This window comes from Neltuma alba, unplaced genomic scaffold (genome assembly GCF_004799145.2).
Source record: "Neltuma alba isolate B1F8T4 unplaced genomic scaffold, ASM479914v2 tig00013147_pilon, whole genome shotgun sequence".
In the NCBI taxonomy this organism is placed as follows: Eukaryota; Viridiplantae; Streptophyta; class Magnoliopsida; order Fabales; family Fabaceae; genus Neltuma; species Neltuma alba.
This window is the reverse complement of record NW_021637461.1, coordinates 74204-92382: the sequence shown is the minus strand read 5'-3', so window position 1 is coordinate 92382 and position 18179 is coordinate 74204. Positions and strand designations below refer to the sequence as shown.

At 36.1% G+C, this 18179-nt stretch overlaps 3 protein-coding genes across 4 annotated transcripts; all 3 read right to left on the bottom strand.

The window, feature by feature from the left end:
* Positions 1-2424: 2424 nt before the first annotated feature.
* Positions 2425-5941, bottom strand: LOC114734803 (LRR receptor-like serine/threonine-protein kinase GSO1). Its single transcript, XM_028922445.1, has one exon. The coding sequence runs from the start codon at positions 5600-5602 to the stop codon at positions 2651-2653; it is 2952 nt and encodes a 983-aa protein (XP_028778278.1). The 5' UTR covers positions 5603-5941; the 3' UTR covers positions 2425-2650.
* A 2995-nt stretch (positions 5942-8936) lies between these two features.
* LOC114734804 (uncharacterized) lies at positions 8937-12886 on the bottom strand. Its single transcript, XM_028922446.1, has 5 exons — positions 12489-12886; positions 11236-11302; positions 10638-11036; positions 9755-10095; positions 8937-9446 (listed from the first exon to the last, which is right to left on the bottom strand). Exons 1-5 carry the CDS (start codon positions 12564-12566, stop codon positions 9231-9233), a joined length of 1101 nt encoding a protein of 366 aa, XP_028778279.1. The 5' UTR covers positions 12567-12886; the 3' UTR covers positions 8937-9230.
* Positions 12887-13533: 647 nt separating this feature from the next.
* LOC114734805 (uncharacterized) lies at positions 13534-17439 on the bottom strand. Of its 2 annotated transcripts, XM_028922447.1 has the most exons (6): positions 17371-17439; positions 17183-17273; positions 16609-16672; positions 16313-16446; positions 15217-15657; positions 13618-14449 (listed from the first exon to the last, which is right to left on the bottom strand). In XM_028922447.1, exons 3-6 carry the CDS (start codon positions 16633-16635, stop codon positions 14035-14037), a joined length of 1017 nt encoding a protein of 338 aa, XP_028778280.1. In that variant the 5' UTR covers positions 16636-16672; positions 17183-17273; positions 17371-17439; the 3' UTR covers positions 13618-14034. The 2 variants fall into 2 exon arrangements, with proteins under 2 accessions (XP_028778281.1, XP_028778280.1); XM_028922448.1 differs by lacking the exons at positions 16609-16672; positions 17183-17273; positions 17371-17439 and having other exon boundaries at positions 13534-14449; positions 15217-15652; positions 16313-16435.
* Between the last annotated feature and the right edge of the window lie 740 nt (positions 17440-18179).

The following is an 18179-nucleotide window of genomic DNA, read 5'->3' as shown; positions in this document are numbered from 1 at the left end:
CTTATTATAAGACCCAATTTGACTTTTTATTTGGTCCTAATTATAAGACCCAATCCATTTTCTCTTTTATATTTATACATTTTTTTCCAAGATAATCCTTCTAATAATGATAGTTTTAGGCAATATACTTAATTAGCAAGGATATTTTAGGAATAACAACACTTATTTATTATAAATAACCAACTTAACTTACTTCCTTAATCTCCTCAAATAAGTCAATTGGGTCTTATAATTAGGACCGGAGGAGTATATCTGATTTTTAATATATAAGAGTTAGTTGATTAATTTGAATAAATTAAAAAAATTTGTTAAGTTAGTTATTTATAATAAATAAGTGTTGTCTTCTCTAAAATATCCTTGCTAATTACGTGCACTAGTTAGAACTACTGTGTGATAAAACCTTCAACATATGTAATTATTATAATGATTATTTTGAAAAAATGAATAAAAATGATAAAAAAAAATAAAAATTAAACTAGTTCTCATATTAAGAATCAGAAGTAGTGCTATTTTTCTTAAAAAAATATTTCAAAGTCGCCTCTTAACATTTTAAAATAGCTCTTTTACACTCCAAAATTTTAATTTAACAATTAATAATAGCGTTAATTGTAGAAGATCCAGCCCAATAAAGATTATCTGGGCTCACTGATTTTATCTCCCACTGTCCCACAGACCAAGGTCCACAATCCAATCTAAATTTTCCGCGCCACAATAATTACGCGATATGCAATTTTTAAATTAAAAGTTATAATTAAGGATATTTTTATGAACAATAATAATAAATTCAAAACATCTTTATGATATTGGGAAGGTTGGATTAAAAAGTCACATGAACGATAACTTTGGAACACAGTGTAAATTATTTTATAGTTCTTAATTGATTTGAATCTTTAATATTTATAACGTTATGCATTTACAGAGAAAAGAGCAGAATGTGGTTGCATATGTTAATGTAAGAGAAGATTTTGATTTTGAAAAAGTTTTACTGTATGTTTTATAAATTTTAGATTCTTAAGCATGTATTTAAAGCCTCAGTAAAAATTATTATTATTAATAATTACTCTATCTGTACTAACTTACTCATTATTTGATTTTTTTTTCTTTCCGGATAACGTCCTTTTAAGTGGCGGAACCCTTTGATTTTTGTTTCACCCTATGGCAGTCCTTCAAGTTAGTGTATAATTCTAAATTCCAAATGGAAAACCAATACCAAAAAGGAGTGCATCATGATGATATGCAAGAATTCAAAGTACAAATCATATAACGGCTGGTGATCATATCCACATTTATTAAAGAGCGTCTTAGTCCAAATAAGGGTCCGTTTGGGACCACGTTTGGGCTCCCAAACGTGGGTCCCAATCTAACTTTTAATCTGGCCGTGGTTTTATATGTTTAGATCTGCGATGGGGCTATCTGCCTTGTGAGACACAAATGGGCTTCTGGGAGAAGCTTAGGGTGTGTTTGGATTAGTGGTGGAGAAGTAACTTTTTTTTTCAATCTGACTTTTACAAAAGTCAGATTGGATAAAAGCAGCTTCTTTGAGCTTATTGTATAAGTCTGTTTCAGTGACAGAAGTCAGATTGCAAAAATGCGATTCCAAACGCATCCCAAATCAAAAAAGCTCTTTTTGCGGGTAGAGAAGTCAGTTTGAAGGTCCAGATGTGATTCCAAACACATCCCAAATCAAAAAAGCTCCTTTTGCCAGTAGAGAAGTCAGTTTGAAGGTCCAGATGTGATTCTAAACACACCCTTATTTTGGATGCTTTTTTCCGAATGCGCAGCTGCGTTGAGAAAACCATTGGAGTATTTTATTAGGGTGTTAATTTTTTTACCTAACTGACCCTCCTGTATGTTTTTTCTCTCACTTCAGCTCAAAGATTAAAAAAAGACGCACACGCACTCATTTTGAAAGACAAGCTAAACTCCTCGCGACGTCTGCTGCCATATCCCCGCCGTGCGCCCGCCATCTCCCGCCATATCTAATATATATCTAATATTAGATATGTGCTATTTAATAGAATTCATGTCTTTTTAAGTCATTTTACATCCAAACTTACTTTTACATTTATCATCCAAACAAGTTTAACTTCTTAAACTAACTTTTTTCTAAAACCCAATCATCACATTACCCTATCTGACTTTTACTCAATCTGACTTTTGTAAAAATCAGATTGAAAAAAAAATTACTTCTCCCCCGCTAATCCAAACACACCCTAAGTCTATTATTATCGTCAGACTTTTTGCTCGCCTTGCTTTAAGCCTGTTCAATATCTAGATAGATTGCTTTTGGCCTCAATTTTATTTTATATTTTTCAAAATCAAATCCTTAGTATGGCTTGGAAAAAAAAAATCATATCCTTTTTTATTCGACCTCTTTGGCCTTCCGTTCCTCAAACTAAACGTCAGAAGTCAGAACTCAAAAAGTTATCACCAACTAAAATGTTTAACCAAACCATGTAATATTGAAATCAGTATCAATCATTTGCCTCTTTGAATGACTGCTTCTGTGCATTCAATTGAGATCTCGCAATCTGCAAATTTAGAAGCCAAACAAGTGCGGTATAGAACCTTAAAGGACATCAGAGCTATACGAGGTAGAGAGACAAGGAGCTGGAAAAATATAACAAACAAATGAATAGAAAATCTTCTGTCAGACCAAGGAGTTTCCCACTGCTTCTGCATTTTTAAGATTGAAAACACAAGCTGTTGATCCTGGACTCTGCTTATCCGGTGAAGGACTAAATCCAAAAGTGTTCATATTCCAATACTCTCCATTTCTCGTTTTCTTATCACTATAGATCCATCTAGCCTCCTCTTTCTTTCGCTCACCCATGCCTCCGTCTGCACTTGAAATCGCAACTTTCCTCCAGTTACACCAAATCCTCACCATAATATACAGCAACACTAAGCATATCAAAGTAGAAGTAAAGACAATGGCCACTATGATTGCAGCCACTGCTTTATTAGAAAGCTCCACTTGACCTTGCCCCTTAGATCCTGAGCACGATACCAATGGTGGGCCACACAAGTGGTCATTGTTCACGAAGGAGCTTAGTGGGAACTCTGAGAATGTTGAAGGAATCTGACCTTGGAGATGGTTATACGAGATATTCAGCACGTGCAGGCTTGTTAGTTTTCCAACAGAAAGAGGAACCTGTCCGTGAAGATTATTAAAAGAAAGATTGAGCCTTTCTAGCTTCATGAGGTTTCCCAGTGATGATGGTATTTTCCCAGATAAGAGGTTTTTGCTCAAGTCCAATATCACTTGGAGTTCCGTCAGTCCTCCCAGCTCATCTGGTATATCACCTTTAAAGAGGTTTTCTGAGAGCCTGAGCTCATATAGCTTCTTGCACTGCTGAATGGATGAAGGAATCAAGCCTGAGAAATGATTGTTTTGCACGTTGAGGACATTGAGGGAAGTGAGATTTCCAATCTCTGGTGGTATTTCACCAGAGAGATTGTTGTGATGGAGAGAAAGCTTCAGCAATTTTGAACAGTTTCCAAGCTCGGAAGGTACGCTTCCATGGAAGACATTGAATGAGAGATCCAGTTCACCAAGTTCTCGCAAACTTCCCAACCAAGAAGGCATCTTCCCTCTCAATCTGTTATTATTAAGTAGAAAGTGTTGGATCTTTTGACAGTTCGAGAGTTGAGGTGCCACCTCTCCTGTCAAATTATTAAAAGACAAATCAAGGAAGTTGAGCTCATTGAGCTGACCAAATTCAGATGGAATGCTTCCTGTGAGTTGGTTATGTGCAAGTCTTAGACGGCTGAGATTTCTTGACATGGCTAAGTTTGAAGGGATGGGACCTGAGAAGCTATTGTTAGTCAAGTCCAAAGCATTCAGAGAATGTGAACCAGTGAGAGGAAGGATAGTTCCAGTGAACCGGTTATGAGAAAAATTTATGATTTTAAGATTTTTGAGAAGAAAGAGTGACTCTGGAAGTGGTCCTTCAAAAGAGTTATTGTAAAGGGTAATGGTTCTAAGTTCTGAAAGGTAACTAAATGTAGGTGGTATAGAACCAGACAATTTATTATCTGCCAATGCCAATAACTGAAGACTTTTGCAGTACCCCATACTTGGAGGTATAGGACCCCACAAGTCATTCTGCCTCAGATGAAGCAGAACCAAGTCCTTGAGCTTACCTATGGTCTCTGGAATGGGCCCAGAAAAATAGTTCCCAAAGAAGTCAATTTCCCTTAAGCTTGTACTGTTTGTTAGCTCTCTTGGTATGGGACCGGACATCTGGTTATCATAAAGGTATATGGTTTCCAACCTCTGAAGCCTTCCAAATTCCACCGGGATTTCTCCTGTAAACATGTTGTGAAACAGGAAAAGGCCCTCCAAGGTACTGATGTTTCCAATTTCCGGAGGAAGAGATCCCGTGAAGCTGTTGTTGTTAAGAGCAAGATCTGTAAGGTTCTGCAGTCTGTCTAAGGTTGTTGGGAGTTCACCTTCAAAGCTGTTATCAGAAAGGTCCAATTGTTGAAGTGAGGAGCAATCAAGCAACTCCAACGGGAACTTACCAGAAAGTTTATTCCGAGCTAAGAAAAGTTGCTCAAGTTTGGAGCCACTGAAGCAGAAGTTGGCTGGAATATTACCTGTCAAAAAATTATCAGACAGAACCAGAGTTTGGAGACTCTTTAGTTCGGTATTAAAGAGGTTTATTGGTCCAGAAAGATTGTTCTTGGACAAGTCTAGCTTCTGAAGCTGAGCCAAACTGTTAAGTTCTGAAGGAACTTCCCCGCTTAGTTTGTTTCCAAGCAAATTCAGGTATTTCAACTTGGAGAGATGGCTCAAGCTAGAGGGAATGGATCCAGAGAGACTATTATTGGCTAGATTCAGAATTTGCAATGATACAAGAGACCCCAAAGAATAAGGTATATCTCCTTCAAGCAAGTTGTTTGCTGCTGCAAAATTTTGTAGGTTTTCACAGCCTTGAATTTCTTTGGGCATGTGGCCCCCCAGGCTGTTCATCTGCAAATCAAGAGAAACTAGATTCTTCAAGCTTCCAATCTCACTGGGTATGCTTCCATTAAAGTAGCAGAAAGCTAAACCCAACTCTTTCAACTCCTTCAAGTTACCTATACTTGGTGTGATTTCACCTGTCAACATGTTGTCTCCTATTCTGAGAACCTCCAACTTCTCTAAATTACCTATCTCTGCAGGAATGGTGCCAGACAGATAATTTGAGAAAAGTAGAAGTATTCTTAGATTCTGTAGCACCCCAATCTCAGAAGGAATAGAGCCGGTGAGGGAATTTGAAGACAAATCAAGTGTTTGAAGAGAAGTGAGGTGGCTGAGCTCAATCGACATGGAACCTGATATTCCAGAACCGGACAAGTTCAGGCCTATAACATGAGACTGGTCATGTGAACATGTTACTCCATACCAGCTACACATAGGAACCATTGGAGACCAATCTTTCAGAGCTCCTAATCGGTCAACCAGTTGTGACTTCATTTTAAGAAGCCAGTAGGAATCTGAGGCATTATCTCCCAGAATTGTGACGAAAGAAGCATTCAGCATGGTCAGAAGCAGAAAGAAATGGCATATCCAAAGACTACCCATTGTAGAATCTCTGACCAAAAAATGCTTCATGATAAAGAACTAGGAATGGTGATAATTTGAGAGGACAATTCCATGCAGAAGGAAGAGATAAGAGAAGATTATTAAGACGGGCGGAAAGTAGTAACAGAACAAGGAATGGAAAGTTAATGAAGGAAAGGAAAATAGTGGATGACGCAGAACAAGTGCTATGAGGATGTAAGACCCTACTTTATGTACTCCTCGTGAAGCAGCTAGCCCTGCCCTCTGTGAAAAGGAAGTCAGCAGTACTCGTGCAAAAATACGCATGTATATCGTCAAGGGCTATTTTATATATATATATATATATATATATAAATATAAATAAGCTTTATCAACCACAGTTTATTAAGATTGAATTTGAACAGTCAGAGCAACAACAGTACCCTTTGATTATTTTTAATATATATTTTATCAATGAAGAAGTTCTACCCACCCCTTTTTTACTTTTTGGAGCCTTTTTCGGTCTTTTTTAGTAAATTGTGGGGATGAAATAATTAGATGGGTGGTGGTTGAGAGAATTATAGAACAAGAAGCAGGTGAAGATAGAAGGTGTGACGAGTGGGACACTCTGTAGTCGGTTGTTGTTGTTGATCTTAAAATGTTGTTCATACAAGATACAATCAATTACTGGACCAATTCATAGTATGTTAAAAAGAGGTTTTGGTGGAAGTCACTAGAATTATAAGGGGAAAATTCAAGTATGATTTGACTTTACTAGAGTTTTGGGCAATTCAACCTCGAATATTGTCAAATAAATCGGTACAATCCCATCAATGCCACGCGAATATTAAGATTTAAGATCCCCAAGCAATACAAACGTACACCCATTAAGCCCTTACTGTCTGCTTGGCGTGCTAAGATTCTTCAAGCTGTCCCCGGGAAAACGAAATTTACATCCTAAGATGTCAGGCTTGCATTATGATATCTTAGAAACCGAATGAAAATTCATCATGATGCATTGGAAATTAAACGAACATAATTTCACACTTAAAACTTTATTTTCCTTTCTTTCTTTCTTTTTTTTTTTTTCAACAGCTCAAATGATCCCTTTTTTATGACCAACAACATTTTAAACCATACTCAAGCACTTCAAGTTCTGTCATATTACAATATCGCTGTAAATATATATAGAGATCTCACATTAGTTCTTGACCCAACCATCAAAATATTTCTTGCCCAATAAGATTTATCTTCTGATCAAGCTTATGTTTTCTGTAATGATTAAGCTGAGTAGAGAATAAAGGCATCAGCTTTTTTGTCAACCTAAACCACCTAGTTCCATATTAAGAATGAGAAGAAAACAACCACATAAATAGAACATATTCAACAAGCATGTTACAAGTCCATATAATAGAGCCAAAAACATGTGAGGTTTGGTATATTATACATGCAAACTAAGTTGAATCAGGCTGATGAGGTCCAATAAAATCGAAGAAGGCGAAGAGAATAATTTGGATTCATTTCAAAGACTAGTAAGCGTAAGATTCCTCATCTAACATAAAGCTCAAACACAAGAAGACAAAAGCCCCTCATCTCATTTTCTTTTATGTTCAGAAGTCACCAGTAGCTTTCAGTGATAGCTCTGTGATAGAACCCTCCACTGTAGATTTGCTTATTAGTTTCCGAGAATTCAAGCACAAGCAATGAATATGGGTGAATATCCAGTAAGGTTTGTCCATGTCGCTGGATTTGGCTAATCACTTCAAAAAGATATCATTGCATCTTCCATATCCCTGGATTTAGAAACAAAGAAAAAATATATAACTATGTGCTAAATTCATATTTGAAAGAATTTGTTAAGAAATAGAGATAAATAATTTTTCAAAAAAAAATTGTTAGCCTTAGTACATATCAACGTGGACCACTAGTTACATACTCATATCCTCTTTTTTTTTGGATACCTACTCCCAAGTGCTCACCATGCCTTTTTCCCCTTGAGATGTTACCCAAAATGCTTTTGTTCACGCCTCTGTGATCCATACCACTACATAAGAATGTGGTCACTCACAGGGTTTTGGTTTCTGCGTCAATATGGAAGAAAAAACTTAGCATCACCATTGTCTCTAGAGCACTTCAAATTGCCTCTTCCACTACCTTCCCACCTTGTTATACACTTTTTTCATTGGTTGTCTAACCCAATTGAACACGCAAGCCCAAATTTGAATCTGCATGATGTCAGATTTTGTAAATTGTCTATCCAATATGAGGGGGGGGGGGGGGGAGTTTTGTTTTTCTAGCATCTTATCTAATATCTAATATGATAGTACCACTGATTAAAATTTAAGTATCGTTAAGTTCAATTGAATTAGTCTTGTTATTTTTTTCCCATTCATCTTACTTAACTAATATTGAGTCTCTCTTCGTTCTGCATAATCACTATTAATATAAGGAAAAGTTTTCTTTTTCTTTTTTAAAATTTAAGCAGATTGAGGTATATTTAAAACTCGATAATGCATGGCTAACATATATTTTTATTAAAAAATAATGACAAAGGTTCTTTTTTGTGCAACATTGTTTTCATTGTCACCTAATCCGATTAAAATTAACTTCCTCACGAAATGAAGGAATAGTGTCAGAGGAAGATTAACAACCCGTTAATACAAAAATGCGAGGCAAGAGATAGAGCCAAAGGAGAAGGTACGTAGCGTTGAGGACCATTGCAATAAAACCATTATAATACAACAAGAAGGTGTTTCTTATCGTATAAGAAAAGATTAAAGATGGTCCAAAAAATATCATTATAATTCCTTCGAGTCATAAAAGAATCAATTTGAGTTGCCCCGTTCTCAGGTTAGTGTAGTGGTTCATGTTGGCTGCACATAAAATCCTGTATTATAAATTTAGTTATTTAGTTGATAGTTTCCATTGGAGAGTAAATAATTAATTAAGTAGACATCATCAACAGCAAAAAGACAGTAGATTGAAAGCAGGAAAAGAAATGAAGTTTCGTTTTGATCAATGAATCGTTTGGCATTTATTGGCTAATTGTTGACTTTTCCATTATCATGCGACTCATTTGTTTAATTTGTATGACTTGGCCCATTTTTTTGTATTGATCTTGACTTAGGTTGTGCCTTGAGGGAATATTATATTGGAGTTTAGGTAATAGACTAGTGGTTTAAGCCTTTTTTAACTATTAAGAACAGCGTAACAGGGACCAGAATTCCATAAAAGAACTGAAAAGCCTAACAATATGAGGTGTCAGGGATGGATAAAGATCGGAAAGAAATGAGTAGAATCAGGCAGCCTAATCCCAATAGTATTTTTTTTTTTTTAAGAGACAATTATTCAAACAAGGAACCAATCAACCAAGAGCAATCAGAGAAAGACTTCATAGACGAGGAGGTTTTGTTTCTACAAGAGATGCCATGGATAATTTTAAATGTCATGACCACATTCTCACCGGAGAACTCACTCATGCTCTCATGTAATTCAACTAGAGTGCCAAAAAAACAATAATTACCACGTAAAAAAAGATTATCCCATTTCAAAAATTTAAGCAGTTAAACAGAAAGCTCAAAAGAATATTTTTTTACTAATATCCTTGAAATATACAAAGGATGATGATTAAAATCTGCACGTAGACGAACTGGGGCGTGCTTTGGCTAGGGTGATAATATCTTACACGGAAGTCTGGGCGTCATTGCGTTGTTGCAGAAACAGAAGGTAGAAACCTCATAAGGCAACTTGAAAGTGACCAAATACAAATCACGCCGAGGAACTGTAGGACGTTTAAAAGAGTACCCAAAGAGCTATTTATAGCAAGGTTATGTGAGGTCATTTCAGCTCCTCTAACTGTAAATGACAGAGCTGTCACCAATTGGGCTGCTCTATTTAGTTGGTGCAGTCTATAAACCTGTTGATAGCAAAATTACATCAGTTCGTTAATAATGAGGTTACACGAAGGAATATTTGAATATTTAACACTTCATAGGTAATTAATGAAAGAGCAATTTCTCCAAGCATCATCTTGGAGTGGTGATACTTGGTGGGGATCTGATAAGAATTTTCCCAAAATTGAACTTACGAGACAAACTGAATCTTCATGATGATTTATAGTTTAAATTAGGTAAAAGTGTGCAAAAAGGAGTGTTTTCTCCCCTTTTTCAGTAAATCCAATTTCAAAAGTGGATGAAGTCAGAAGGGATTTTGTGTCGCCCTTACCTGAAAGATAAAGGGTATTGCGGGCCATGAAGGGGACTTCCGATATCGAGCATATTGCTCAAATGCAAACTGTACAACTATACCAACCAGGTATGGAGCAAGAGTTGCAGAAGCCGCAGGGCCCGTCCATGGCCAGACCAAACCCATAGTGACCATTGGAATTATAAGACTAAGTACTAGAATAGCAACAGAAGAGATCCTTTGTCCCAGTTGAGGAGTAGGAGCATCGTTATTATTTGCAGCAACATCTAGCACTGGCCTCCTTAAACGGTCTAGTAGAAAAAGAAATACCGCAACACCACAATAGAATATTGCCTCTGTGAAGAATAATATGAGGAAATCTGGAGGCAAAGAACAGTTCAGAGTTCAGATAAGGAAGCAGGTTTCAGAGACAAGAAGAGACAAAGATTTAAATCAAGTAATTGACCATTCGACAAGTTTCCTGGATAGGTAAGTCACGAGTTACACTAACTACAAACTCTCTTTTGTGGTCACTCCATGTTGAGACAACATCAAGATTATTTTCATCACCCATTACGTTCCATCTTTGGTTCATTCATCCAATAACTGTTCCACCATTATGTCCAAAAACAAATAATTCCAATCACCCAATCAAAATCATATCCAAAGTAATGGATATCCAGAATGTTTTCCCTCACATTATCCCCCACTAGTCGCTAAATGCACCAAACATCGATATTTTTATCAGGCGGTCCATTTATCCTATTGATTCAGGGAGATGACACAATGAACCACATCCAGATGCAAGCCGACACACTTCACAAAAATAGTGAACTGTACACACTGCAGACTAATCAATCAATGACAACACTCAAAGGGAAAAGCCAAGAGACAGTCTTTCTTTCAGAGAATAATTACTCACCAGTCAACAAAGAGTCCTCAAAGATGACAGAAAGAATTCTACGTAAATAGAGTGAAGGAAAAATGAAGGAAGCAACAAGAACTGCGGGGCCCATAAACCACAGTATGCTGTTTTGATCCCTCTCTCCATTCAACTGAAGCATCTCACTATCTTTCCTATAAGGACGATTATAAAATGATATCAGACCAAGCTTTCCGTCACCACTTGATGAATAGAAAGAAGAATTGCTATCAATTGAGATTTCTTCAGAGTTCATATCATGGTTTTCTGGCACGAAATCATCTGTTTTGAGCTCATTATGCTGTGACTGATCCTCAGAGGCAACAAAAACACGATGTCGCTGCTTCTGGATCCTTCCATTTATCTTCCTCATTCCATGTATTAACTGATTTGACTTGTCTGTCCAAAAAAATAATGCAGAAGCAAAAGAATGTTAATGGAGGATATTTCCACAAGAAAATATATCAAATATTTTTAAATTTGCACAGCAATATCAAGAAACTAAGTGGGAACTAGTTAGATCAAGCTTGCTACATCCAGGGGATGAATTGAAAAGGGATTAAAATTGTATGAGATGCCCAATAATTAATCAAGCTACCTCTAGTGCATATTAACTGCTGCGCACTATTTTGCTGGCTGTTGAACAACCTTTGTGATAACCTCAGCTGAAAATTAAAGAAAACTAAGTCATGTAAGTGAAAAAGATAGCTTGTATGCTAGGGAGAGTAAACTGAAATAGCAAGCCACATAAATTGCTTCATTGGTGAATTAATCATCTAGAGATCTCTCGAGATCAGCTCAACCTTCGAAAAAGAAAAAAAGAAAGATTTAGTAGAGATATACCTATCTTCACTTTGTAGAAAGATTCATAACCAAGTCATGGTTTGCATACTATACTGAAAATTCGACTCTACTTTTGCATGTTTGGTACGCTTTCTGAGTTCTGAAGTTCTAAAACATCCTTTTTTTTTTTTTTCTCGCGATAGTTCAAAGAGTCCATTGACAATGAGTATTAATAATTATGAAATTCTACAAGCTGATGTCCATTTAGCTGATGTCCATTTTGTTAACTTCAAAACTACCAGTGCAGCGAAGCAAACGCAAAAAAAAAAAAAAAAAAAGGGGGTTCCTCATTTGATATGCACTCTTTATACGATGTGTGGAGATAAAATAGTGGGTATACGCTGTTACAGTTTAAATCCTGGGAGACGAAATTAATAAATGTGCAGTCAGCTGTTCCTCCTTAGTTTTGTTTCCCCAGTGGCACTGAAGGATAAGTTTTCATTATTTAAATAACGTTTATTGGGATTTACAGTCTGTGATTTCTCCCAAGTTTTCTTTCCTTCTTCTTCCCAACATTATATTGATGGTATAATTGTTCAGATAACCTTCAATGGGGCCAAAAGACAGGGCGAAGATTTCAGCGTCAATTGATTTGAGTATTTATTTCCAAAATGCCAGAGGACTAGGAAAAAATAAACCTTTTTTTATTTATACTGTATTTATTCGGCTTGAACTTAGATAAACCTTTTTCAGCATCAACGTACCCACGTGAGAAGTCATATTATCCCAACGACAGACAAACAAAACTAGGTCACACTACATTATTCCCTTTGATGCTTGATTACATATTTTCCTCAACTTGCAGCGAAACAAAAGCAGCACGGGAAAATAAATTTACCAACCACGAGCAAATTGCAATGTAGGAAAGCTCGTGTAAAGACCACTAATTTCCTCAGGAAGGTAAAAAGGATGTAACTTGTGAGTAACCAAACGGGTAAAGACCATTAATTTTCTCAGGAAGGTAAAAAGGATGTAACTTGCGAATAACCAAACAATAGTTTGAAGTACCTGGGCAGTTCTCCGGCGTTGGAAAGGAGAAGACGGAGAAGCTGCTAGACAGGAAAATGACGGAGACTTAGAAGCCATATCTGAAGCAAGAACAGCATCAAAGACTAGCACTGACTCAAATTAATCAACCAATCCATATACAAAAATTCCCTCTCGCAGAAGCAATTGATTCGTTTGAGGAGTAATTATGAAATAGACAAGTGTAAATTTCTTCACAAAGAAACGAAAACAGGGGTCAAGAGGGGCAACTGGGAGAAGCTGCGGTGAAGGTTTGAAGAAGCATTGAGAATTTTTCACTGCGCAAGCTCAGTTGCTCACGAGGTCGTGTGCTATTTTTAATATTTTGTGGGTCGTGCGGAGACGAAGCCTTCGCGGTTCGCACTGTTCTACCTCGTCCATGAATCTCCCCTCGCTCCCTATCCGCCAGGGGTAATTCTTATTTTCTCCGTCATCTAAAGTCAGCACTCATCAATATCAATATGACAAAATGCCATTTTAAATTTCAATATATAAATCACATAAAGTGAAAAAAATTAAGTATATATAATATATGAGTGATATATTATACATTTTATTGCATATACTGATTTACTAATTATATATACATCAATTTAATAATTTTGTGGTTTATTCATAATTACGATTTCTAATTTTCTGTATATCCCATTGATTAACTGAGCAGTGATTTCTGCCTTGCATGAAAACATCGAAATGTTGTATACTATTCATGATTAAAAAGTATAACTTCTCATAAAATTTCATTTCACAGATATAGGTGCATACGTTCAAATTTAAATTTGCTCAGTTATTAATTTTTCTGATTTTTTTTCTTGACAAACTTGTTAAGACCCCTTTCTTCTGTTTAATGTCATGTTTTTCCAATCTTGCTGACCCTCTTGACACGCTTATACGTTTAGAAGAATAGGCGAAATCCTTATTTGAATAACGACGTCACTCGATTTTCCACGAGCCTTATGATAAGGCACCAATCTTCGTGGGAATTAGAATTAGAATGTGAATGATCATTAGACATGGGCAAAGCGTGTGATGAATCAGTACTGCAAGCATCAAAGATATATAATTCACACCGGCTTCTTCCTAACCATCTTCCTAGTTCACTCTACGAAAGTAAAACAAAGTTAAACATCATAATCTATTACTGAATTGGTTTACTGTTACTATACTACAAACAAATCGGACCTTGATTAATGTTTCCAAAATGGGAAATCACCTTGGGTCCTTCAGTTGTCAACAACGTTGGAGGCAATCCACGCCAATGACACGGAAGGAAATCAATATCATGGCGCTACATATGCTGCAATTCAATGATCGATACAACCTCGTCTAAGAATAAAATGACAACGCTGGGAAGATGACACAAATCAGGAATTTACCATTGATCATTAACTCGATCAAACACCAAGACCCAAAAACAAAATGGGATTGGCCAGCTCTCTTCAAAAATTCTTTCGACACAATATCAGATCATCTCCTTCCACCTCTTTCTTACCTTTCCTAGGACTACCCTCAAGAAAATTTTTCAAATTCAAATGAGATTTGCCCTCTTTAAAAATCTGATAGTCCGACAATAATAGGGCCAAATTGACTCCACGAAATCGAGGTACTTCTCCACTAACCATTCTTCCAATTCTTTAAACTTTCTCCTCCTTAGCTCTTTGTAATCTTTATTTTTAAGGCCCATTATAGGCTGCAAAATAAGAGCTCCAATGTCTTCTTTTAGCTTTCCACTAAAGACATAGCTAAAAGCCAGAACGCAGAAAGAGGGCATGCCCTTGAGTACTTTGATAGTCTGCTTGAAGCTGAAGACATAAAGTGTCCACAATTTCCGAAATATCGTGATGTAGACGGCCACAATGAGGGGGCCCAAAACCCACAAAGGAGTTAATTCCCTCGAAACTCCAGCACCATATGTGACATTAACGGCCAGGTAGAAAGGAACACTGCAGGTAAAAGATAAATGAGAAGACACATAAAAGACTTAAGAATTCTCCAGCAGTCAATGTTGTTGGTATTGTTTGGGGAAAAAAGGTGGATAGCACATTAATACTTACAAGCTTCAAACTTTCTTCTTAAGGGAGGAGATATAACTTTTATTTTTACAAAAAATCAACAGTAAGTTGTTGACCATAATTATGTCCATTTGAACGTCCTGGACATGTTGAAATAAAGGCTCCCCTCAAATTAAGTCATGAAAATTTACCAGGTGTCCCCATAAAACAAACAAGGGAAAACTACTCCCTTAGTTGCTGACAAGTAACTCCACAGAAATCTTAGACTTGTTATGATTAAAAACTTAACCAATGTAAAGTCGATGTACTAGTCTATATGATTGACAGCATAAAAGATTATGCTGCCATCTATGTATTAGTCTATAAGATTGACAGTATAAAAGATTGTGCTGCCAAAAAATAATACGTGTTATTGATAAAATATATTAACCAAGCATGTCATTTTCCCTTTTCTTTCTTCCTTTTTCCTCATGAAGCCTAATAACATAAACTTTGTCTCAAGACTTATGTTCAATTGAGATAAAATTAAGCATTTGAATGGCGAAAGAAAAGAGAATTTGAAGATCTGCAAGAAACGAAACATACATATTAGGCATGCGCAAACATTTTACTTTCCCATTTCCCAAATTTAGTGCACTTAATTGATGTGGGAGAAGCAGATAGAATAATATGCAGAAAGGCAAAATCTTCATACTTACAATATTAGGAAAGGAACTTTAATTGTTGCATCAAGGGCTGCAAAATGAAACCATGCTGCCTTCAAAACTTCACCTCTTCCCTGGCTTTGAGGCTCCTGTGGTGTTTCTTGTGAAACACCAGGAGGTGGTTCTCCTATAATTTCCTCTGCTTCTTCAGTTGATGATTGTGTGCGCAACATTGTAAGCCATCTCTTGAAAAGTCTATGAATAGCTGATGATGTTGTTAGGCTCTCATTCGGTTTAGAAGCATACGATAGAGGACCGTTGTGGACCTTAGGAGATTCTGATTTGGCATCACCACTCTCTTCCAGTCCAACAGAGGTCTTAGGAACCTTCAATCCGTTAGCTCTCGTTACTGATTCATCATTTTGTGCATTGCCTTTGAAAGCTGCAATTCTGAATGGCTTATGCATGGATCCACTAATAAGAGGAGATCCTACACTGAAAACAAGAAATCCTTTAGGTGACACAGAACAATGGTGCTGTGCACATCCATTCCACGCATGTTTAGCATCAACAGCAACAAAGCTAGAAAGCAGAAAACTAATAGAGGATGGAAAAGTAATCAATCATATCCGATTCATCAAAACGTTTAAGTTTTTTTTATTTTATTCCAAGAAAGATCCTAGAGCTGAGTTGCATTTTGATGCTGGCAAGACAGTTTTGTCAAATTACCATATCAGTTTCTTGATGTTCCCGAGTTACAGTCCTCCCATCTATAACAAAACAATATATATAAAACACACTGCTGAAGCAAAAATATGACTAGAATATCCTCCAAAATAGTATTAATTTCTTCTGTTAAAAGTATAACATATTAAACATATAGTTTTAAAACTTCATTTCAATGTGAACTTTTGTTGAAAATATAAATGAAATTAATATAAGTTTATCACATAGATGTATGGATACTTTCGTCAAAATAGTTCTCCTAGTGGTTGAAGCATCTTTTGATTGTCAAGACAGGCAAATGTAGAATTATAAAATAAAACCAGGGCCATGCAATTTTAAGTTTTGGACATCTCTCAGGACAGGAAACTGTGATTTACAGAAAATATATTTAAATCTCAAGACAGACAAACAAACATATTTCCACCTTGAACAAATATTCCGCTTTAACAGGCAATGCCAGTCAGTTCGTCCAACCATGTGATGCTTTGTTAAACACCGCTTCAACTGCATTCTTTTGCTAAGTATAAAACGCCTTGACGAAGATGTCAAATAGACACCCTGTGCACAAGGGGGAAAATCACATATAAGGTTCACATCATAAGTCCTGATTGCACTCGCAGTAGGCATAAAATTTAATTGTAACCGGAAAAGCTAAACTGGATGTAAGTATACTACAATTAGAGATTCCCGGTGATAATAGAGTTAAAAAAACACAAGTACCTGTGGTTGAAGTGCTACTAGAGCCATTTCTCGTATTTATCCACAAAATTATCTACTCAAGGACCTATTCAACGAACACCAAGTAAAAGAGGTAAGTGACCAGACACCGGACACAAAAATTCAAGAATGTAACCTCGCCGAACAATACTTGAACATAATAGAATTTTACTCATATCTGGGAAATGGAAACATCCAAGTTACTCGGAAGTTTGAAGAACCAGAGGTCAAAAGCGAAGGCGCCAATAATTCAAGGGGAAGAGGTTAGAAGTAGAAAGGAATATCTAAGTTATTTGGAAGTTTGAGGAACCAGAGGAAAAAAGCTAAATCCCCAATTATTCAAGTGGAATAGATTAGAATTTCCCCGGTTCAAGCGAATGATAAACAAAGAATGAATTTTTTGTTCGGCAAGCCAAAACAAAAAAACAAAAAAACAAAATCGCTTCCTCCTCCTGTTGGCTGATTTTCGCGGCACAAGACAAGGTTTACGAAACACAGCGCATTCAAAATAGAGCATAATCAAACTAAAAAAAGGAAAACAACACACACAAGCACAAATACAGCTGAATTAACAGACCTTTGTACTCGAATTAATGAACAGGTCGCGTCAAAACCTTCTCAATATATAGCCGTTTCTGAATTTAACAATCATTTTGCCGACGACCCTGCTGCAAGGAGATAAATAGAAAGATTGAGAACGAAGGTAATAGGTATAATTAAGGGGGACGGAAGTTCTGGTTGCAAATGGTAGGGTTTCTTAAGAACCTGTGTCACCAAGGAGGTGATGGTGGAGGGTGCCACAAAAACAGCGGGTAAGATGAACGGAGGCGGTTCTGATCTCTGACGGAGAAAATGAAAAAGGCAAATCAAAAGCTAAAGCCTTAATAAAAGGCCCCATTGGCACCGGGCACCGGTTGTGCAATTTCCTTTTTTTTTTAAAAAAAAAAAGTAAATAACAAAATAAAAAATCAATATATATACGTAAAATAAAATTTATAGAATCACATTATTCTTCTGTCGCGAACAGTTCATTGTTGAATTAAATTTCACGTGAAATATAAAACCCATAATCTAATTTGTTGTTCAGTATATTATTAAAAATTTAAAGTTTGAAATGCAAATTTCTAAACAAAAAATTTAACTTACGTGAGGAATTGTAATTTCTCATACATGTTTTTCAGTAGGCCAAAGTGAGAAAAGATTATTTATTTTCTTGTTCTTTAATTATTACCGCTCTTCCACGCAAAACCTTTTTCATGGGACATCTTGCTCATATATTGTCTAAATGCAAAATTAAAAATATAACAAACTTATTATTTTTCAATCATGAATGATATAATTTATTTTTCAAATTTTTGTTTACAACACACAAGAGTTACACTAATTATACTTGTTAAAATTGATCAAACAACTACTAAGCCAAGTTCGAAGAGCTAGACTCCAAACTAGAGAGGTAATGTTTAATAAAAATCGATGTTCGTTGACTTCGTAGTTCAATAAAAATCAATGTTCGTTGACTTTATAGTTCAATTTTTCAGTCGGTGTATGTTATAATGATAAAAGACTCGAGAAAT